The 22,341-nt window shown below is 53.7% G+C and overlaps 2 protein-coding genes across 7 annotated transcripts in view; both read right to left on the bottom strand.

Moving 5' to 3' along the window:
* Positions 1-4,408: 4,408 nt before the first annotated feature.
* CEBPE (CCAAT enhancer binding protein epsilon) lies at positions 4,409-6,005 on the bottom strand. The gene is made up of 2 exons (XM_045901947.2): positions 5,496-6,005; positions 4,409-4,939 (listed from the first exon to the last, which is right to left on the bottom strand). Exons 1-2 carry the CDS (start codon positions 6,003-6,005, stop codon positions 4,604-4,606), a joined length of 846 nt encoding a protein of 281 aa, XP_045757903.1. The 3' UTR covers positions 4,409-4,603.
* A 5,377-nt stretch (positions 6,006-11,382) lies between these two features.
* The window catches only part of SLC7A8 (solute carrier family 7 member 8), a 50,590-nt gene continuing 39,631 nt past the window's right edge, over positions 11,383-22,341 (bottom strand). For 2 of the 6 annotated variants that reach the window (XM_064570849.1, XM_045900549.3), the window contains 5 exons: positions 21,872-21,975; positions 18,025-18,121; positions 15,762-15,911; positions 14,010-14,187; positions 11,384-13,500 (listed from right to left, as the gene is read on the bottom strand). In XM_064570849.1, the coding sequence (XP_064426919.1) occupies positions 13,337-13,500; positions 14,010-14,187; positions 15,762-15,911; positions 18,025-18,121; positions 21,872-21,975 (693 nt within the window). In that variant the 3' untranslated portion in view covers positions 11,384-13,336. Of the gene's footprint in view, positions 13,501-14,009; positions 14,188-15,761; positions 15,912-18,024; positions 18,122-21,871; positions 21,976-22,341 lie in introns of all 6 variants that reach the window. The other 4 variants (XM_045900545.3, XM_045900547.3, XM_064570848.1 and 1 more) reach the window with 3 other exon arrangements.

Raw genomic sequence — 22,341 nt, forward strand, 5'->3', positions numbered from 1 at the left:
GAGGACAGGTGGAGGCATCTCTGTGCTGGGCCTGAGTGAGGCTTCCAGACCCTGAGTGGCTTCCCAGGAGCTCTGTCTCTTGGCCATGCTGCTTGAGAGGTTTGGAGGCCCAGCCCGTGGGCGGGGCTAGACTTTATCTTGGGGCGCAGCCCTAACCTCAGATGGTGACAGAGCTGGAGCGAGCAGGGGTTTTGCAAACCGTCCCGATTGCAGCAGGCCCGCCGGCTCACTCTGGATGGCGGGTGGGGCCTGGGCTTATCTCCTGAGCGCAGCCCTAACCTCAGATGGTGACAAAGCGGGAGCCGGCAGGCGTTTTGCAAACCGTCCCGATTGCAGCAGGGTGGGATGGCCTGGCCAGGGGCAGCGGTGCTAGGTGTGGGGGGCAACAGAGGTTTGGGCAGTTTGGGGCCTCGCAGCGAAGTCCGGCTTGGGGGGCTTGGGGGATCCATTCTGTAGGTGGCTTGCCTCTACCTACCTCAGATCTCTGTTTCTAAAACCAGAGGGGAGGCCACAGCTCTGTAGGTGGGGCTCTCCCGGTTAGGAAGCCTGCCTTTTCCCAAGTCCTAGGACCCTTCCGCTATCCCGGAAGTCAGAATTGACGGCCAGTGGCAACCATTTTCCTCGAGAATAACCACCACAGTCTCTAGCAGGGTAGCCCGAGGGAACTTCTCCTGTTCCACTGAAGATTTTCTGGGGCCAGGCCTGCTTGTAGTTGCACTGACGGAGGCCAGCCAGGAGTCCTGTCCAAGCTGGAACATTCCCATTTAGGAGCAGCACAGGCTGAAAGGAGAGGTGTGCTTGTTGGGGGCCAGCGAGGGTGACAGGAAGTGGCTGGCCTGTCAGAGGGGAGGCACCCAGGCCCTCAGCCAGCCCTGGCTATCACCGCCTCAGCATCTCCCATCCAGCCCCCTGCATCCCATAGCCCCCTCCCTGGCTGGCCAGGGTAGGGGTGGAGGTGAAGAGGCCCCTTTCCACCCCCACAACCCCAACCGGGATCTTGCAACACTGGGATGGGGGCCCTGGGGGCCCAGGCATGTGGCAATCCGAGGGGGGTGGGGTGGGGAGGTGTGCACCGAGCAGGGGAGCGGCTTTCACAAGCAGCCACTGCAGGACTGACCTTGGCAGGCTCACCTTGGGCAGCTTCCTCTCTCTTCCCGGTATCACCAAACAGCCTTCCTTCTCCTTGGCCGCTTCCCCCAGGCCTGAGATCCTGACTTTCAGCTCAGCACTCCCATTCCGGTCCCCCGCTCAGCTCCTGAAGGAAAAGTGGGCCTGAGCCCACTGTGGAGTCTAAAGCAATGGAAATGCATGTATGTGCCGTTTGGACCCTGATTTGCTTGTTTCTTAAAGTCACCGTGTCCTGAGGACTCGCGCCTTGGGGCTCCTTCTTTCTGCCTCTTCTTTCCCTGCAGCAACTCTGCTGTGGGGGTGGGGGTGAGCAGGAGAAGGGGCTTGGGTGCTGGAAGCTTGCTCTCTTTCCCACATCAGTTTCTTAGGGACTGAGCTCTCCCGGAGAGGGAATGGAAAGTTCTTGGCAATTCCGTTCTAGATAGAGGAAGACATTTTCTTGCTTATCCCTTTCTTCCTCCTTTCCATTCAGCCAGCCTCACTTGGCTTCCTTTCTTTTTCTTGATCATTGGATGTCTTAGGTCTTCCCCCCAATTTGGCACATCTGTCTCCTCCTTGACATTTTTTAGGTTTCAACTTCAATGTCACCTCCTCAGAGAAGCCTTCCTTGACCACCCTAGCGAAAATAACCTCCCTTCCTGCTTGTTTATTTGGTTTCCCTGAATGGAGTAATTTATGAATTTACTGCAGGTGCTTTGCAGAGGCGTGAAGGAACGGGGCTGAGGAAAAGCTGCAAGGAATGATGCAGGAACTGGCTAGCTAGCAGGCTCCATTACTGCTCCCAAGACCATAAGGGCGGCATCGTGTGGGAGGGGGCAGTGGAGGGTGCCCGTCCTGGACAGGAGAGGGTTGGAGGATAAGCACTGGACTTTACCCTGTGCCTGGAGCACAGTCGGATGACCAGGGGTCGAGGGGACCTAGAACAGCAAAGGGAGACACCCAGTGCACCTGTTTGTTGCCTTTTTCTTCCCATCCATTCAGCTAAGAGCTGGGTCTGTCTTGGTCACCACGGTGTTCTCGACACCTGGCAAGGGCCCGGCACGGGAAAGATGCTCAACAAATACTTGTTGAATAAGTTACTTTGGCCCACGCCAGTTGAGGGCAGGCTAAGAGCTTCATTCAGAAAGTGCCACCTCTGGCTACCTGTCACCTCCCTGGGACGTGATCTGCCAGAGATTTGGGGGCATGCTCGCCACTTGTGCTCAAGAAGGGACCAGGTGTGCTCTTTTCTCGCAGTGGGGTTGTGACTCTTCTCCAGCTCTGGTGCCAGGCCCCCGCCCCGAGCAGCCGCAGGGTGGTGCGGGGCTGGGAGAAGACCCAGTTCCGAGCGGTGGGAAAGCAGCTCGGGGTTGATGCTGAAGCAACCAAAGGTCGCATCACCCAGAACCTTGAAAATAAGTCAAGGGGCAGTGGTCTTGAGCTGAGAGGAGGAAATCCGGAGGTTGAGTCACTTACCCTGTTCTGTACAAACCCCCCTTATGCAACCCCATCCCCCTGGGCTAGGAGGGAGCTGCGGGATTCTCCCGGGCATCCACGGAGACTGGCGCCTCCCCCTTGCGAACTCAGGAGGGCCCTCGGTTGAGGGAATAAACCATCTAGCAACATTCAAATCTATCTGCCTGGACCAGATCTGGGGCAGAAGCTTCCAGGGCCAGGGGTCAGAGAGGGTGCCTGAGGGACACAGAGGCAAAGGCAGGAGAGGGACCAAGTTCTGGGTGAGGAAGGCATGGTGCACACGGATGCCCAAGATGTAGGAAGTCTCTGCTGCTGGGGATGTGGAAATGGGGGGAAGGGTGGGAGAGAGAGAGGAGACTGGGAGGATCCTGTCTTCCCCCTCTCAGAAAGTTATTCCTTGATATCTAACTCGGGCTTTCTCAGCAGTGGCCTACAAATCACTGGTGGTCTAGGAGAGACTCCGGTCCCCACTGCGTCTCACGTCTCTGGTTACTTACTGAATGGGACTGGCAGGCCTGCCCTACGCTGTGTGCCTCCGTGGGGAGGGTGTGAGCATGGCCTAGAGACAGGTGCAATGTGCTGACACAGCAAAGGGACGGCGAGAGCTTCAGGAGAATGTCTCTTATCCCCTCTGGCCCTCAGCCGCTTTATCTGTAAGATGTGGCTCACACTATCTTGCTCGTCTGAGGCCAAAGCCCACCAGACGATCTCTTGAGGTCTCCTCCAGCACCTCTTGAGATTCGTGATTTTTTTTGGAGCTATTTTTGGGTCTGCCTCTAAGCAATTGTGTGACTCTGGCTAAGCACTACCCCCCCCACCCCCTAGGCCTCAGTTTCCTCACCTGCAAAGTGAGAAGTTTAGATGAGATCCTAAGGTCCTTTCAGTTCTAGCAAAATGGAATAATAATGATTATTCATCTTACCATGTGCCAGGCCATGTTTGTCTATGAACAGAACAACACCGTCAGGTGGGTCTAATGCTACCCCCATGGTGCAGACGGGGAAACTGAGGCACACAGAGAGGTAACTGGTTTGGGTCACACAGCTAGTAAAAAAACTGGAGGGAAATTCAGATGGAGGCTCTTGGGCTAGAGTTCTATGAAAGGGAAAATGATTCACCCGAGGAGTTTCACTGGCAGAGGTGGGTTGTTTTCCTCATTATCAACTTTCTCTGGTTCACACAGGTCTTGAGGCCTTTCCCATCGGCGTCCTCCCCCAAGCACTCAGATTCTAGTGCTATGCGGAACCTGAGTCCCAGGGAGTGAGGGACAATGAGGGAGTGGGTGGGAGCCACGGGGGGATGTCAGCCTGGTGGGCTCAAGTTGTGGAGCTGGAAAGAAGGGGTCGAGTCCCGGATTCAGAGCTAGGGGACTCTGAATATGGCAGAGCCGTCTGGAAGCTGACAGGAGCTCCCAGACCTATATTTCCAGGTGCTGGGGTCAGCAGGCTTAGGCATAAGGGACTGGGTGGCACTGGGATCTCCCCACAAGCCACAGAACTCTGTTAGGGAAGTATCCAGAGGCTGCTCCAGGTCCAGTGGGGTTGCGGGGGTGGGGTGCCTTCATCATCCAGAAGGATAGAGCGGGCTGGGGTGGGGGCAGGGGGAGAGAAGAGTAGAGTGACAGCCACCCAGCCTGGCGTGTGGTGTGTTGGGGGAGAGCTGTGGGCAGTGTGTCTGTATTCTTGGATATTCATTTGGGCATGGAGCCAAGAGGTATGCAGACCCAGCAACATGCATTCCCTGCCCTTGAAGTCCCCATGTCACACATGCACCCCCCCCCACGCCCAGGCCCAGTGTGCAGGCCCATTACCGAGTCATAGTGCAATTTTATTCAGCCACAGATTCATTATGCTGGGGTCCGCCCTCTTCCCTTGCCGCCCGCTGCCGTTTGTCCGTGGTCTCTGTCTCAGGCTTGGCCTGTGAGCGGCTCTAGGGCCCCAGTAGGGTAGGGATCCCCAGAGTCAGGCTGGGCCGGGGTGGGGGCGTGGGGGAGGCTGGTGCCACAGTCTGCCAGCAGGGCTCAGCTGCAGGCCCCCACGCCCTTGATGAGGTTGGCGGCCTCGGGGATCTGGCGGAAGAGGTTTCGAAGGGTGTCCAGCTCCTGGGTCAGCTGCTCCACACGACTGCGGAGGCGCTCGTTCTCTGCCATGTACTCGAGCACCTTCTGCTGAGTCTCCAGGATGCGCCTCTTGGCCTTGTCTCGGCTCTTGCGCACGGCGATGTTGTTCCGCTCCCGCCGCAGCCGGTACTCCAGGCTGTCCTTGTTCACCGCCTTCTTGCCTTTGTGCGAGGGGCCAGCTGGGGATGGCGCCTTGAGGAGGGGGCTGCAGGGGGGTGCGGCGGCGGCCACAGGGGCCTGGAGGGGGAGGCACAGAGGGACGAGAGGTGAGGGCCGGCCAGGAAGCGGGGTGCAGGCCGGGCCGGAGCGCGCTCGGGCAGCAAAGAGATCGGGGATCCGGAGCCGCGTGCCAAGGGTGCCCTGCTCTGACCCGAAGTCCCTTTCACGTTCCCACACCGTCTGAGGACACTTTCCCTCAGTCTCCCTCGAGTCTCCAGCCCTACGACCTGCGGGCGTTTCCTCTTCTAGAAGCGGGCGGCAGAGAAACAAGAGGAAGGGGCTGATGGGCCGCAGAGAAGCCGCTGGGACCCGAGGTCTGGGCAGGTGAGCTGGTCACAGGGGCTGTGGGACACCATGGATCCCCGCCGCATGGTGGGGTTCAGGATGAGAGGGGGTTGACAGAGAAGCAAGGAGGGGTCGTGGGGGTGGTGAGCACAGAGGATCTGGGGGTGGGTCGGTCTCGCAGAGCAACACCAAACACGGACTCGTTAGCGCAAGCGGGAGCGCAGGGCACCGGCGCGGGGGCCCCCCTCCAGCGCCGGCGCGGCAGGGACGAGATGGGACCTGCTCTTACCTTGAGGACGCGCAGGGGCTGGCTGGGTGCCGCCAGGGCCGGGGGCAGGTGCATGGCCGTCTGCCCGCAGTGTGCTACTTGGTACTGCAGAGGATTGTAGGCGCCGCGGCTGGCCCCTCGGCCGCCCTCCGGCCCCCGGGGCTCCTCCTTCACGGCCACAGCCCTGGGGTCGTAGCTCCCTGGGCTGCTGTAGATGCCAGGCCCCAAGGCCTTCCTGTCAGGGCCGAAGGTGTGTGGGGGGTAGGCGAAGGGCCGCGGGTCAGGCGGCAGGTAGTGGGGGAAGGCGGGGGTCCCGGGTCCCTTAAGGCCTCGGGCCTCAGGTGCCGGCTTCACAGCGAAGAGGTCAGAGAGGAGCTGCTCCTCCCCAGACTCTATGTAGGCGGAGAGGTCTATGGAGGCCTCATGCTCACACATGTCCCCCAGCTCCCCGGGCCCCGCTCGGCCCCCTGAGAACTCGAGTGGCTGCTGGCCAGCCCGGGGCTCACACTCGTAGTAGGTCCCGTGGGACATGGCCGGCCCGCCCCCTCGGCTCCCCGCCCCTGCCGCCCTGCTCTTGGGGCACCCTCTGGGATGCTCTGCCTGCCCTCTCCCTATCTCCCCCTGCCCTAGATCTGCCCTAGATCTGCCCTCTCCGCTCTCCTCTGTCACCCACTCCTGCGTGGCCTCTCTCCTCCCTCCTCTGCTGTTTCCTTTTCCTTCCTCTGTAGTCAATGCCTCTTTTCTCTTCCCTTTTTTCCCCCTCTCTCCCTGGGGTGACTCAGGGAGGGGCAGGGCTCACCCCTGAGGGAGCGATGCAGGGCTTAGAGAAACGGGGCCCCTGGCCTATTTAGCAGTTGGGAGCACTCTTTGGTCAGGGTCCAAGCCAGGGTTCTGAGGTGCCTGGCAGCTGATGCTTCTGGGAATGCCCCCCTCCCTCTTGAGTCCAGGGGATTCCAGAGTCCTCGCTGAGGGAAACACCTCACTCTGAGTGTCCTCCTCCCTCCGACTTCCAAAAAGTTCTGTGCAGAATGAGGTGCCAAGTCGGAATGAACAGAGAAAACCCTCTTCTAGTGCCGACCCCCAGCCTGATCTGAGCTCCTCCCTTGACACGCCTCCCTCTCTGTCCCCCGCAAGGCTGGGCTCCACCTACCCCCAGGGGCAGTCGGTTCCTTCTGTAGCCCCACCCCCAGGGCATTCTTTTGGGTGCAGGCCAGGGGGCGTTGTTTGAGGGGGTTATAGTGATAGGTTCTGGGACCAAGCCCTACACGGGGTCCTGTGGTGCAGAGCATGCTCATTTGCTAGGTTTTTGGGCAATAGCCCGAACATTCTTGTGGGGGCTTCTAGCCCGGGGTGGCCCTAGCAGCCTGGCACTGTCGCTGACTGCCCAGGCTCGGCTGAGGCACCTGCTCAGGACTTGGGCCCCGGTGCCCCAGGCCCAGGCAGGCCGCCGCCCCAGGGGCCGACAGCCGCACTCCCCTGGTGGCTCCAGGGCTCTCTCTTCCAGCTGCTCTGCACTGCCAGAACCTCAGGTTGGCACTCTGCCCCCCTGCTCTGGTCCTGGGGCTCTGCTCTGTTTCCTGTGCCTTGGGGCCGCAGGGCTCAGGCACTCCCTGCAGCTCGGTTTGCTGTCTTTCCTTCTGCATGGCCGTTCTCTGACCTCGATGCGTGTCTCTTGGGTCCACTTCCTCTTGTGAGGCTTGAGAAGCCTTCTCTTTTGTCATCACCTCTTCCTGGGACTGTTTCAGGGTCTCCAGGAGAAGCCGGTGCTCGGCACTTCAGGTCTCATGCTGGGCCCCCTCTCCCTTCCCTTTTCTTTTTCCTCTGGGAACTCCCCACTCTCTCCTGTTAGAGGCAGGGCTGTGGCTCTGTTTTACCTTGAATTTCACCTATAAAAGGGACTATAGGTCCAGAAAAGGAGAGGACACAGAAATGTGTCACCGGCTCTTTGATCACCGGTCAATGCTGTGAACGCCCCATGGAGGCCAGAAGGTTTAATAAGTAGGGTACACCAAGGACCGGGCCATAGTGGGAACAGATGCGGAGGGGTTATAGGTGGCATTGAACGCTAAAATGAAGTATGCAGGTGCAGACAGGGCTGCCTCCACGTCAGGCTAGTTACCCGTCCAGTTAGCATCTTCCTCCCTCCCTCGCTCCCCACCACCCCACCAACCCCAGGAGCTTTCTGGGCACAGTTTGAGGTACTTCCTCTGAGAGCCCTGACCTGGCATGGGGAGATCTGTGTGCATCCTGGAGACAGATCTCAGGGACCAGACGGGGAGGTTTCCATCTCCTCTCCCTTTCAAAGGACCTTGTGTTGAACAGGTACCAGAGCTGAATTACTTCAGTTTGGTAGGAGTGCCTCTGCTGACCACCAGGCGGCAATATTGGTCCAGAATTCGGGAGTAGAGGGGCCGCCGTGGTCAGGCATCCGGTGGTCGGCAGGGGGCAGCCTGCCACAGCCCTGGCAAGGGCAGGACCCTGCTGGGCCTCCCAAAGGAGGAAGGGGAATCATGGTGGGGTGGGGGCTTGCAGTGCGGTTATTGGGAGAGTGGGCAGGCCGAGAGGACTGGGGCCAGGGCCCTGTCTCAATGAGGAGAAATTCTAGCCCTCTCCGACTTTGAAGTAGTGATGATGGCTAAGGCCTGGCATTTTCTGGGGTTGTGCTTTTTTTGCTCATTGAAACATTCACATTGCCATGTTGACCATCTCCCTGTGAGTTAAGTAGGAAGGGAAGCACGACCAAGGGCATTTTATCTCCGCCTTATAAAGGAGGGGAACAAGGCTGAAAGGCTGAATCGCCCAAGGTCAGACAAGGATGCAGCATTGATCTCGAGAGGAAGGGCAGCGGGCTAGTTCTTGAAACCCCCAGGCAAGAAGGGATAGAGAAAGGGGGAGCTGTGTGACTCAGAGAGCCCTGTTTGCCCTCAGTCCACCGCCGGGGGGAGGGGAAGACAGCGTCAGTAGCGAGTGAACGGGGTGCCGGAGGAAGCCGGGAAGTGTGCAAATAGAGCCGGCAGGAAATGAGAAAGGCTGGGGCCACGGGGAGATAAGTAATCTCCGTCGGATCCCTCACCTCCCAAGCTGGTGGCTGACGTTGCTGGAGTACTGACATCACGTTTCCCAGTAACCGAGGGGTTTGGTGGGGGCAGGCGGCATTCTGGATGTCTGGGCAGGGGAGGAGGGGGGACTGGACAGGAGCAGGGGTGGGGAGGGCAGTGCCAGACAAGAGCTGGGGAATTCTTGGGTTCTGTGGAGTTGCTCAGGAGTGGAAAGAAGCCCTCCCCACCGTCAGCAGGCTCTTTTTTCCTCCTTGCTGCTTCAGCTGCTACCTGTTTGCATTAACCGAAACAATGCGGGTATATTATCTTAAGTGACTTTGTAACAGGCCTCAGTTCAAAGGTCACCTCCGTCACCAAGTCCTTCCAACAGGGAGTCAGCCAAGCATGGCTGCGGTGAAGTGTCCGAGAGACCTGGGCTTGAAGCCTGCCCCTGTCACGTCCCAGTTTGGTGCCCTCGGGCAAGTTATTTAACCTTACTTGTAAAATGGCAGTAGTAACATCTACTTTGTCGGATTGTTTAATGAAACGCTGAATAAGAGAATGTATAGAGAGCAACTGGTCTCAGTCAATGTTCAGTCTTCTGCCCTTCCTCCGAACACCTCCTGTGGTTTATCTGGGTGTCCTAAGCAGACAGGCTGTCTGCAGCCTCCTCTGATGCCTCAGTTTGACAGGCATTTTGGGGCACAGAAGTAGCAGGCACTGCTCAGGCTCTGGGGTTCTGGCACATTCAGCTCCGGCCTGCCACGGCTCCAGGCTGTGGGCAGTCAGCAGCACGTAGGTGCCAGGAGCATTCTTGCCTTCTTTCCCTGTAGACTATTTCCTTCTTGAGGGTAGGGTCAGATCCATTTTTTGGACCTCTTCCGCTGTGGTGACCATATTGCCTGAATTAAAATTAAGGAAAGGTGGATTGTCGAGTACGAATATTTTTGTGGAAACAATGGAACAAAGTATTTGAAATCTGTGCTGACTCGTAAAATTCAGGAATAAGTTTGCTATTCTCACAGCACATAGCAAACTCCTTGGACACAGTGGTTGTAAGGTGTGTTGTGTGACTAACAAATGAATGCTTACGCAGCTATGATTCCGGTGACCCCCCCAAATTCCCTAAGGTCAGAGCATATGAATTCTTACCATTAAAGTGACTGACAGGGTTAAGAGAGGGTAAAGGCCCAGGTTAAACATAAATGCTTGTTGCTCTGGAGGAGACCCACATTTGCCCATTGACCAGGTTAAAAAGATCCGCACGTGTCACTTATGGGAGGAGGGGGACTGCTGGTGACGGATGGGAATGAGTGTCTCCGTAGAGCGAGAGGGGTTTTGGGAGGGCTGGACTTGCTGGAATGGGGCAACATGGAGAATATGCTGGCAGCCCATGGAAAGGAAAAGTGTGTATGTTGGGGAAGAAGGGGTGCAAAAGGGTGGATTTGAGACCTGGAGAACAGCCTCTTTTTTTTTTTTTAAGATTTTATTTATTTATTTGTCAGAGAGAGAGACAGAACACAAGCAGGGGGAGAGGCAGGCAGAGGGAGAAGCTCCCCGCTGAGCAAGGAGCCCGACGTGGGACTCAATCCCAGGACCCTGGGATCATGACCTGAGCCGAAGGCAGCCGCTTAACCAACTGAGCCACCCAGGCGTCCCGGAGAACAGCCTCTTGCATAAGACTGGCCTCTGCCCAGTTTTGCCTTCACTCTCTGGGGACAATCTTGGGCTGAGAGATTGAGGAACCCTTTGAGATTAGGTTCAACCCTCTTTTTTTTTTTCTTTTCTCAAAAAGTGCTAAATAGGTTAAGTGACTTGCCCAAGGACACACAGCTCTTTAGTGGCTGCCGACCTAGAACTTAGAGCCAAGTATCTGTGCCCCCATGACTGGTGCGCCTCCAGCCTCAGTCTAGAAAAATGCCAGCCACAGATGAGGAGAGTTGGGGCCAGGCCGGGACTGGGAGTGGAGGCATCTTGCCCGCCTGTGTCCTCACGTGTCCCAGATGGTGGAGGATGATGTCTCAACGCCCCCACCCTGGCCGCTCCCCGCCCATGTCTGTCAGAAGTGCTGGCTCTGGAGTAATGCCGCCCCAGGACAGGCAGCTGGGAGGGCTGCCCACAGAGGAGGCACTCCAAGCAAGGACTGGGTCTAATCCCATCAACTTCCTCCCGCAATTAACCCAAATCACCAGCGGACGTGTCCCTACCGTACCTGCTTCCTCCTTTGTCCTCACTCAACAGCCTTCCTAGTCCTCCGACTAGACAAGGTCCTCTCATTCAGCTCCGTGCAGCTGAGGGGACCCTGCCTCATGTCCTAGTCCCTCCTGTCAAACCCCTTGGATCTGGCTGGCTGCTTTCCTAAGTCCCCCTGGCATCTCTCCACAGGCTCAGCCAATCGCTTCCTTTCCCATTTGGTACCAGCTGTCCCAGTGCCAGAAGCCTTGGCTGACCAGACCTTGGAGAACCACTCTGCCTTTGCCTCCCTCCTCTCAGCTAAGCCCTGTCTGTCATCTGCCTTCCCACCTGGCAGTGATGAGGTTCTTCCTAGCTAGTCTGCAGGCTCTCGGTGCAGGGCACAGAGCAGGAACTCAATGAACACTTGGCGACTTCACTGAAGAAATGAGAAAGTTTTTGGTTCAAAATGAGAGGTAGTTAAAAACCAACCCTCCCCCTCCCCCACCCACCCACAACTCGAGAGAGTTGTTTGAGTGTGCTGGCACTGGGTCCCTGGGACAGAGCAAGGGCCTTTGGGAATGCCATCCTGGAAGGAACCTGGCAACCGAAGACCTCCTGACGAAGACAGGAAATGCCTGGGGACTCTGTCTCAGAAGATCATTGAATTATTACCACCACCAACTTCATTTCCATTTAAAATTTTATTACATCAAAAGAAAAAAAAAAAACCCTCCACAAAATAAACTCTAACCCTAAACCAACTCAAAGACAGAAGATTATCATCCAGGTATAACTAATGCCCTCCCCACCCCAAACAACCTTACATTAAAAAATCCAAAAGAAATAGAAACGCCAGCTTCAAAAATATTTATCCAAAAAGTAAGGCATTCACTTTACGAAACAAATGAACAAACAAATAAACCCCAACAACTGAAGGAGGGATGGAGGTTGGAGGAATGAGAAGAGGGAAGAGGAGGATGGTCCCCTGACCCTCCAGGGGCCAGCCCCAGCCCACCCGGGGTCTACTCTGAAGGGACTGGAACTCAAACCAAACCTGGCATCTCACCAATGGGGGTGGGGGGTGGGGGGTGGGGTTGGGGTCAGGCAGGCCAGCCGGGAAGCTGGGAGAGCCAAGCAAGCCAGGAGGACTCCCCACAGATTCTAGTCTAAACAGACTGTAGGGGGAGGTAGGAACGGGGGCACTCCTGCTTTGGGATGAAAGGATCCTAGTCTTTAGCACAGCAAGTGTGGCAGGGAGGCTGCAAGGCCCAGGGTAAACATGGTGGCCTTCCCTTGGAGCGAAGGGAAAGGAAGCCTCTCCCACAGGATGGCCAGAAGTCCACATGCCACGGAGAATGGCTCCCCAAAATGGGTACCTTCTGCCACTGCTTTTTCATCCTGTCCCAGAGGCTGTCCAAAGACAGGGCGGTGGTGGGACCAGAAAGGGGGGTGTCTGAGTTGGGGGAGGAGGAAGGAAATGGCCTTCAGAAGACACTCCCGCCCCAGTCTCCAAGGTTACGGGATGGACACTTCTGGGGGGTGGGTGGGAAAACACCCTCCATTCCAGGAAGGCTTTTCATACTGAGGGTTGGAAATCAGGGAGTATTTTTAGGTCCAGTTCTTGGATGGGAGGTGACTTAAGGCTGATTTGGCTTGGGTTTCAGGCCTGAAGGGCTTGGGGAGCCTTCACACCGGTTGGTCCCGGAGCCAAGCCAGAGAAGAGGAAAAGGGCATGATGGGGGCGCCAGCAGTGCTGGCTCCATGGGGGTATGTTGGGGGCATAGCTGCAGGGACCATGGAGTGACTGCTCCTTCCGGTTGGAGTGGGGAAGGAGGAGGAGCTAAGCAGCTTTGCCCGAGGGGAGAAATGTCCACTACATCGAAAATAAGAAGACTTTCTGGCTTCAGGAAGCTTTGGCACTGAGTGGGGGTCAGGATGCAGGAGACCAGGGCAGGGCTGGGCTTCTGCAATTTGAGCCTTTCCCAATCTGTTCCACAGGCCTGGCTTGGGTTAGGGGGAGGGGGCAGTTCTCCTGCTCATTGGTCCTTAGCTCAGTAGGGAGGTGGTGTCCTGCCAGGAACCTTGCTCTGGACAGGGAGCCCAAGCTGAGGTGGGGGGAGGTGCCATGGGGAGGGGGGAGGAGAGGGCAGAGGGAAGCATCTCTCTGGTTTCTTGGGTCCCTAGTGAACGGAGAGTGATGCGGGTCTCTCCAGCTGACTTTAAAGATGACAGATTTGCTTGAGTCTGTCCCTCCCCAACTGACTCACTGTTGCTTCCGCTTCTCTGAGCAGAGGCTTCCCTTGGGCTCAGGAATGGGGAGGGAAGGCAGTACTGAACTGGGCTCCTGAGGAGGGAAGGGGGGGGAGGGCCCTGTAGAGTACCCCCAGCAGCTCCACTCTCCTCCCACTGCTTGGAGCAGCCCCGGTGAGGACACCGGCCCTAGTGGTGAGAGGCTGGTTCTTTGGGTACAAATGTCAGTGTCTTTGTTTATAGTTTCTTACCACCCATACCCAGGTCCTGTCCCTGCTTGACCGAAGCAGAGGGGTGTGTGTGTGTGTGTGTGTGTGTGTGTTGGGGAGACCCAGGCAGGGAAGGAGGGCAAAAAGAGGGTATAGGAGGAAGGAGCCAGCTGAGAGGGGATGGTGGTCCTCAAGGCTGGGGCTGCTCCGAGTCCTTGTCCTTGGAGGCAGTGGGTTGGTAGATGGGCCGCCGCTGCTCCTCTGTGTCCCCATTTATCTCCTCTTTCCCCAAGCCTGCTTCCATCTCGGGGTACACAACCACACACATCTTCTGGCTCACCAAGGTTAGTGACTCTATGGGAGGTCACACAGAACAGGTCAGTGATGAGCATCCCACCCATCGGGCCAAGCCACCTGTGACCCTGCTCCGCTCCCCTGCCCCACGTGTTACCTCAGCAGAGCCCCAGTGCCTTCAGGAGACTCCCGTTCCAGGAGACAGTCATCTTGCCTCTTCCTGGGGCTCTGGGGAGCCTATCTGTTGGCTGCCCATTCCCATCAAAGCCCTAGTCCCCCACCTTCTGGTGACCTAAGCCTGGTGACCACCAGTTCCAGGCTCTCCCTTGGCCTCTACCCAAGGCAGCTCCTGCAGAATGGCTGTCAGGTTGCCTCTTTTTCCAGGTCTAGGGCCTGTGTGCAAACCTCAGCTGTTCTCCTCTCCTCAGAGGTCTCTGGGAAGGCACCCACCCTTTCTTGCCCCGTCTTCTTCTCCAGAGCTCTGTGGACCAGCCTAGGCCTCCTGACCCGGAGACTACCTAACCCAGATGAGTAGATCCTCTAGCCATCCAGCATTTTTAACAACTCACCAATGAAGTTATTGAAACACTTGGGCTTGTGTTGCCAGTAAACACCCAGGAAATAGACGGGCACTCCTGTCAGCATGATGGCCAGGCCAATGCCACACACCACGGGCTCTGACCACAGGCTAAAGATCAGCAGGAAGGCCCAGAACAGCAAGTAGATGATGGGGAACAGCAGGTTGATCTGTGGAGCAGAGGTGCTGTTAGCTGTGTGGCCCCCGTGGCCCCCAGATCAGGGCATCCTCCCTATTCTCAACCCACAGAGAGGCACCTTCGAGGGCAAAGGCTAGGCTTCACTCGGCTCTGTGGCTCCCACACCCCAAGCCCTCATAGATCAAGTGCTATGTCAACAAACGTTGGTGAACTTGGGTAGTGGGATGGGAAGAGGAGGGGCGAACTCTGAGTTCTGAGGAATGATCCTCATTGCCCATCTCTTTTCTCCTGAGCAGAGGCAAACAAGGCCTTGTCATCCATGCCTCAGCCAGGGAAGCCCGTGGGACTGATAAGCTTGCTGGTATATTGGTATATATTTGCTGAGGTCCTAGAGTGGAAGAGAGGTGGAGAAATGAATGAGGGGCAAGAAGGAAATGGAAGGGGTCTGTCAGACTCTTTGACTCTTTCCTGGTTCTAGGTAGGGCCCTCATCTGGGCACCATGTTGCAAATGTCCATCCTTCTTGCCAGGATCACTCCCAATGTGTTTTTCTCAAGCAATATGAGAAGATAAGCCTGCCAAGATCCGAGAAGTCAGGAAACCTACTATACTATAAGGCAGTCTGGGACGTTGATTTTATTCAGAAAGAAACATCAGCTCTATGGGCTTGTTGGCGATCTTATTGGCCACAGGTGGGAGTTCCCAGACTCAGCTGCCTTTCTCTTCCTTGTCATCTCTTCTCAGAGGGTATGCAAGGGTTGGGGGAGGAATGGGTTATTCTACCTTGTCATCCCTCTAGCAAGCTTTCTAAGAGTGGTAGGAAAGTGGTGGTGGAAAACAGATTTGGAGAGCTGAAATTCCTCAGCTGGAAGAATCTTCTGGAAGGATCTAGTCTCCTCTGTTTCCAGAATAGGACTGTTCATATAGCTCAGGGCTATACTCTATTCTAATTTGCAGGAGAACCCATAGCTCTCTTGCATACTTTGTTCTGAGCAATCCCTTTCATTCCCACCACACAGTTATCTCTTGCAGCAATCAGTAGGTTCACTAGGCACCCTACTACATATAGGGCTCTAGTAGTTTAAAAAGGGAGGCTCATGGAGGATTGTAGTAGACTGGGAAGCTTCAAGGAAGAGGAGGAACTTGAGGCCTATGTGGGGAATGGTTATAATTTGGATAGGCAGATGGGAGAAGGAAACTCATTTTGGGATGGAGACATAGCTCAAGTGAACTCAGCTACCTGGAGGGATGAGAAGGAGACTGGCCATACCAGTGGGTTCAGGGAAATGTTGGAGAGGTAAGGGAGCCTTGAAAAATCAACCAGAGTTCATAAGAGTTGTAGGAAACAAAGGAATGATCTGATGAAAGTATCACTTAATATAACTTACTCTTACAGCTGCCATTTGTTCTGGTCCTGTCTCCAGTGGAAAATGGAAATAGCTGCCCCATTCATACATGGCCCTTGCTTTCCAAAGGGTCTGCTACCATCACAGAGATGGTAGATCATGTATGTGGTCAGCAGCTGAGAACAAGGTGATTTAAAAACCCGAGCTGCTGCTAGATTAGAAGAGGAGGGGGAAGGGATCTCAAGGGGAGGTTCTCGCACCTTGATAGGGCGGGGGATATCAGGCTTCTTCCAGCGAAGAACTATCTGTCCAGCAATTGTGACTCCATAGAAGAGGTAGTTGATGAAGCCCACGTAGTTGATGAGTGTGTACATGTCGCTGGTGACCAGCATCAGCAGGGTTGAGATGCACTGTGGGAAATGGGAGAAGCTCATCAGTGATCAGTAAGGTATTTGGACACCAGAGGAGCTGTTTACAGGTCAGGGCACTCTTCCCCTGCCTCTAGGCGGATGGCGCCATTTTACGATGAATGTCTTAAAATGGAGACTTTACAGCCTCCCCTAGTCACCCTGGCCATTGCTAACAGCTTCATTGCCAGGAAGTTCTTTCTTATTGCAGGAGTGATCATCAAAATATTTAACCACTGCTAGGGCATGGGCACTAACCAATCAGAACAGATACTGGCTGTAAACAACTGGATTGGCCACACCGGCAGCGCCAGCTCTACACCTGCCCTGGTCCCATTTATATTTCTTCCCTGGTTGTAGCTCAAGCTAATTTAGGTTTTTCCTTTTTATTTTTTTAATCCCTTAGGGAAGATTGTTAACTGCAGATTAAAGCTTTATTCTTGCCCTCATCCTCTTCTCCTGGCTGAGTCATCTAATTTATTTTTCTTCTTCCCCCACCTCCCCCTTTTTTTAATATCATAAACAGTTACAAAGTATTTACTAGGTGGAAAGTCCTGTTCTTAGTGTTCTACAAATATTAACTCATTTAACCCTCATAACATCCCCATGAGGTTTTCTTGACAGAATCCACTTTACGACTTCAAAATCAGCTCAGTGGCTCTCCCGGAACCATGTTCTGCCCCTCTGCTAATTTGTTAAGGCCAACAGAAGGTTCAGTTCTTAGAACGCCTGGGTGGCTCAGTTGGTTGAGCATCTGCCTTCGGCTTGGGTCCTGATCCCAGGGTCCTGGGATCAAGTCCCACATCGGGCTCCACATCAGGCTCTCTGCACAGCAGGGAGGCTACTTCTCCCTCTCCCCCTGCTACTCCCCCTGCTTACGCTCCCCCTCTGTCAAATAAATAAATAAAATCTTAAATAAAAAAAAAGAAGGGCGCCTGGGTGGCTCAGTTGGTTAAGCGACTGCCTTCGGCTCAGGTCATGATCCTGGAGTCCCGGGATCGAGTCCCGCATTGGGCTCCCTGCTCGGCGGGGAGTCTGCTTCTCCCCCTGACCTTTCCCCCCTCATGCTCTCTCTCTCTTTCTAATAAATAAATAAATAAATCTTAAAAAAAAAAAAAAAAGAAGAAGGTTCAGTTCTCATGTAAGATCTGACAGTGAAAATAATATAGAAGATTTTAATGGATGAAAAAGCCAGATTCTGACCGTACTTGTCTGGCAGTCACAGTACTGCACCAATGGCTCAAACCGGAAATAAGTCTGTCTCACTGGGAGTACTAGGTGGTCTCCAGGCACCTTTCACAGCTAACCAATCATGATGGGCTTCATCCTATATCTGAACATTCTGAAACTCCCCCTCATATTGTACAGTGAAGGCACTTGACTCCTGAGAGCTCTATTATCCTGATCTAACTGCTTCTCTGACGGACCAAAGTCATTTTCAATATGTTATTCAGGATCCAGAAAGAAAAAAAAAATAACTCAAAAGACTCAGTGGGGACAAGTCTTTGCTCTTTCTTTTTACCCCTCTAAATGATTCTACTCTGGGCCATTCTACCCTCAGTTCTTCCCTATCCCAATTTTCCTTTTCTCCATTTTCAGTTGCCAGTCTTCCTTTCTTTATGGTTTGTCTTATTTGGTGTACCTGTAACACTGAATTTGTTTCAGTGGTATTTCCTGAGACACAGGCAGAGTCTCCTGGGGCAAGAAGATTGATGGAGAGTGCTGAGGGTGTGTGAGATTGGCCAGGAGTGGGGGCCCAAAGCCGCAACCCTTAGGGCAAGAGGTGCAGGGGAGAGCCAAGAAAGGAGGTTTCTTTCCGTATGAGACTGTAGAGTCATGAGAAAGTCACTTCAATCTGACCCAAAAGTATGGGAGAATAGAAATGAGGCAGGGTGAGAGCCTGAAAGTGTTTCAGGACTCAGGGTCTTTCCTTGTTATTTCTCTTGATATTTACAAAGCCCATATATACCATTTGCCAGATTATCTAAGATCCAGTGAAACCTAGGAGCAGACCAGGAGGGTGACAGGGGTGTGTGTGGGAAGTGCGAACTCCCAGCTCAGAGCAATTGCAAAGAGGGAGGGTGTGTGTAGGGCTGGCAGAAGGAGGGGCCCTTACTGTGAAGAGCAAGGCTGGGATTGGGGTGCAGCGCTTCACGTGGATCATGGCCAACACGCTGGGAAGGTGGCCTTCCCTGGCTCCAGCAAAGAACAGCCTGGTAGAGAGAAAAGCAGGTAAGCCTGGGATGGCCCACAGACCACCCAAGGAAGTTCCCTCCCAGCCCAGTCTTCCTCATCCATGCCCACCTTCTGCTCACACCGGAGTATCCCCCCGACCCAACCAGGTACCCACCTTCCCATGCACACTCCAGCCCACTTGTCACAGGACCCACGTTCAAGTGCAGGTGCAGGCAGACCAGAGGCAGCTAGTGGATAATGGATAGATTCTGGGTGCATAGAGACCCTAAGTATGGTCTGGGTAGCTTGGGGTTACTGATGATTGTGCCTTAACTTTGTGGGTCTCACAAAGCCTTAATCCCTTTAAAAATGGGCCTCTCCCTTCCTCAAGGGATACAGGTTCTCTGATACATGAGGACTGAACTGTCTGTCCATGGAAAGCCTTAAAAACATTGATATCCGGGGCGCCTGGCTCAGACGGTTAAGCGTCTGCCTTCAGCTCGGGTCATGATCCCGGGGTCCTGGGTTGGAGCCCCACGTCTGGCTCCTGGCTCAGCGGGGAGCCTGCTTCTCCCTCTGCCTCTCCCCCTGCTCATGCTCTCTCTCTCTCTGTATCTCTGTGTCTCGAATGAATAAATAAAATCTTAAAAAAAATAAAAAATAAAAAACAAAAACATTGATATCCTAGTCAGGAGGTAGTTGCCACTGTGAGGATGGAGAATAAGTGGTGGACCAGAAAGGGACACGGGATAAATTGGGGGATATGTGGGAATGTTCTATATCTTGTTTTGGGTGGTGCTTCCATCGCTGTCTACAACTCTCAAAACTCATTAATCTGAACAATCTGTGTATTTTATTGTATTGTATGCATTATATTGTATCATACCTAAAACTTTATATCCTTAAGCTACTTTTTCTATTCCCAAAGAAGCCATCCTAAGGAAATGAATACTGAGTTAGTGAAAGGTATATATAAAAGATATTCTGATGATAAAAAAGATTGGAAATATCCTAAATGCCCAAAAGTTAAGAGATTGATAACATAAATTATAGTGTATCTATAAGATGGATATTTTAGGGGCGCCTGGGTGGCTCAGTCGGTTAAGCGACTGCCTTCGGCTCAGGTCATGATCCTGGAGTCCCGGGATCGAGTCCCGCATCGGGCTCCCTGCTCAGCGGGGAGTCTGCTTCTTCCTCTGATGCTGCCCCCTCTTGTACACTCTCTCTCTCTCTCTCTCAAATAAATAAAATCTTAAAAAAAAAAAAAGATGGGTATTTTACAGTCCTAATGTTTTGAAAAAAATTTGTTACATGAGAACATGCTCACAATACAATGTCAAATGGTAAGAGCAAGACAGAAAACTGTGATTCCATACAGTATGATTCTAATTAATTTAGAAATTATGGTCATGTAAAAACATACCAACTGATTATCTCTGGGTGATGGGATTATGAGTAATTTTAATTTTCTTCCTTAGACTTCATTAAAAAATTTAATTTCTAAAATAGATGAGAAATTTTTAATTGGAATAAAAATTATTATTTTTTTTACCCTTTTTAAAAAGTAAACCTTTTCTTGGAGATAATTGTAGACTCACATGCAGCTGGAAGAAATAATACAGAGAGATCCTAGGTATCCACTCTATTTCTACTGGTAACATACTGCCGAACTATAGTATAATATCATGACCAGGATTTTGATGTTTAAAAGTTATTTTTAAAAAGAGAAATTTTAATATAAAAGGGACTCCTTCTTCCCCTTCTCTTTTCCCAGAGAAAAGAATATTATAAGCCATTGGAAGTCATTTACATATTAGTATGAATTAGACAGCTTTTTCTTTTTGGGATTTTATAAGGAGAAAGAAGCACCTAAGGGGTAGGAGGAAGGGGGTGGTGTAATGAGGACAGGAAGGCACAGAATCAGCACACTGGGTGTTCTGAAAAAAAAAAAAAACCTTCACTTACTTTGTAATTTGTGTGTGAGGGAGAGTGGAACTAATAGCAGCAGTTTGGCAGAAGTGTGGGAGTCCATTATGGCCCCAAGTACCCATGTGCATCACCATCACTTGCCATCATCAACTACCTAGGCCACTGTCACTAGTTTCATGCACCCACACAGCATGGCCCCTCTACGGTGCAGCCTCATGCACCCAACTGAGCCCTGCGTGCTCTGTGGGCCTCCTCATGCACATAGCCAGGGCTCCGCATTCACGTCCCTCCTCCACATGCAGCCAGGACCAAGTGTAACTGTCCAGGTCCAACAGCATTTGCAAGTGTCAAGTTCACAAGAAACAATCCTTGCCCGGCTAGCTGACAACGGAGGAGACAATGACATTAAGCATGACACACGCCCACACACACTCCTATTTCTCAGGAAGGGTCAACCTCTCCATACACCAAACACAAAAGAGTGAGAGAGAGAGGGCGAGAAGGAGGGAAGGAGGAGGAAGGAACGAAGGAACTGGGAGGATGAGCAGAGGAGACCTGGTGGGTGAGCTGAGCCTCGGGATCAGAGGCCTCGCCCGCCAGGGCTGCCGTGGCCTGCATGCACACACAGCTATACCACATGCATGCAGACCGCTGCTGGGCCTGCCCGAGGGACAAACCCCACTCTAAAGCGACTGTAGCCAGTCACTCTGTTCCAATAGATCCCAGAGAGCCTCATGGGTCACTGCTCTTCCACTGTTCGCCCTCGGCTGGGGACTCCAGGTGGTCACTGCTCCTGTGTAACACGCACACGAGGTTGCTGTGGGTAAGTCTCAGTCTCATAGGGTCCTGGGGCACAGAGGACAGCCACACTCCCTCTTTCCTGCCCTGGGTCCTGAAAACATGGCACTCCCCTGACATCTCATGAGAACTCCTCCCTGATGTGATGGGTGGCTTTGGAAGCAGCTAAACTCAGGGACTCCCTGCTTTTGCTGTATCTTTCAAGTAGGGCTATGCCCTGGGGGCAGGGGAACCGTCTAAGAAATATGGGAAGACCCCTTGACAAACACTGATGGCAATAGTCCAGTGTCTGCTGGCCTCAACAGCCTATTCTGGAGAGAGCGAGAAGAGACCCTGAGGAGGGGCCAGATTCCTGGGGGTGTAGAGGCAAGAGCTAGGGATTCCTGGACCCACTTGAGCTTCTGGCTTCTCTGAGAGTTTGGAAGTTGGGGGCCTGGATTTGGACAAATGCTTTCCTTCAGTTCTTCCCCACTTCTCTCACTTCACACCCTCAGCCCGAGTCTCCTGAGTGGCCGTGAAAGTGCCTCCCACAGCCACCTGTCTGTTGAGCAGGGAGAAGGATCCATCCCACCTGCAGGCTGGTCCCAGAACTTCCATGAGAGGCCAGCCCAGAGGCCCCAGGCCTGTGTCCCTCCTGGTCCCTTGTAGAGTGGGGTTCCTTTCAAGCCAGCATAGCCTGTTTCCAGGCAAGTAGCAAAGGAGCTCTGGGGCTGCCGATGAGACACTCTCCTGCTGCCGATCACGGTGCCCAGACCTAGGACTGTGTCAGGCAGCCTGGGACCTCCTCAGCCCTCTGCTCCTACTGAAATGAGTTGGGACAGGGCTTCTCTCGCTACTACATGTGAAGCCGCACACATCGCAGGTAACCACGTGAGCAGCATACACCCCTCTGCACCCAAGCTGACACACAAACGCCTTTCATGAGCAATCACCCCCTACGAGGTCACCACCCAGGTGCCCACACAGACCTCTGCTGACGGAGACAAGCCCCCCATATATACACAGAGCAATATGCGCAGCAGAATGGCCCCTGGCCCAGGAAGGACTGGGACGACACTCACCGGGAAGAGGTGAAGAGAGACCCATTAACTCCTCCAAATGTGGACAGGGCAACGGAAATGGGCATGATCCAGGCCATGACCCCTAGGAGCTTCTCTCCGAATGTCTGGGAGAGAAAACAAGGGGATGAGCAGAAGAGGCAAGGTTACAACCCTCCACTTGTACATCACTGCTGAGAATGCTCCCTCCCATCTCTACCCTTGCTGAGTCTCTCTTATTAGGGTCCTCGAGGGTAGGGTTGCGTTCCCCAGGCCCTCCTGCACCGCACCGCCACTTCCCTTCCCACCACACAGTGGGGATTTAGTAAATGTTTTGGGCTATTAACTGAAGGAGACAGTGCATGGTGGTAATAATAATAATAAGAAGAACAACAACAATGACGATGATGTGCTAACATTTGTTCTCCTGTTTTATGGATGAGGAAACTAAGGCACAAAGCAATTAGGTAGCTTGCCTAAGATCACAAACCCAG

This window comes from Mirounga angustirostris, unplaced genomic scaffold (assembly GCF_029215605.1).
Source record: "Mirounga angustirostris isolate CCGP_5_RB_7025 unplaced genomic scaffold, mMirAng1.0.hap1 SCAF_9, whole genome shotgun sequence".
In the NCBI taxonomy this organism is placed as follows: domain Eukaryota; kingdom Metazoa; phylum Chordata; class Mammalia; order Carnivora; family Phocidae; genus Mirounga; species Mirounga angustirostris.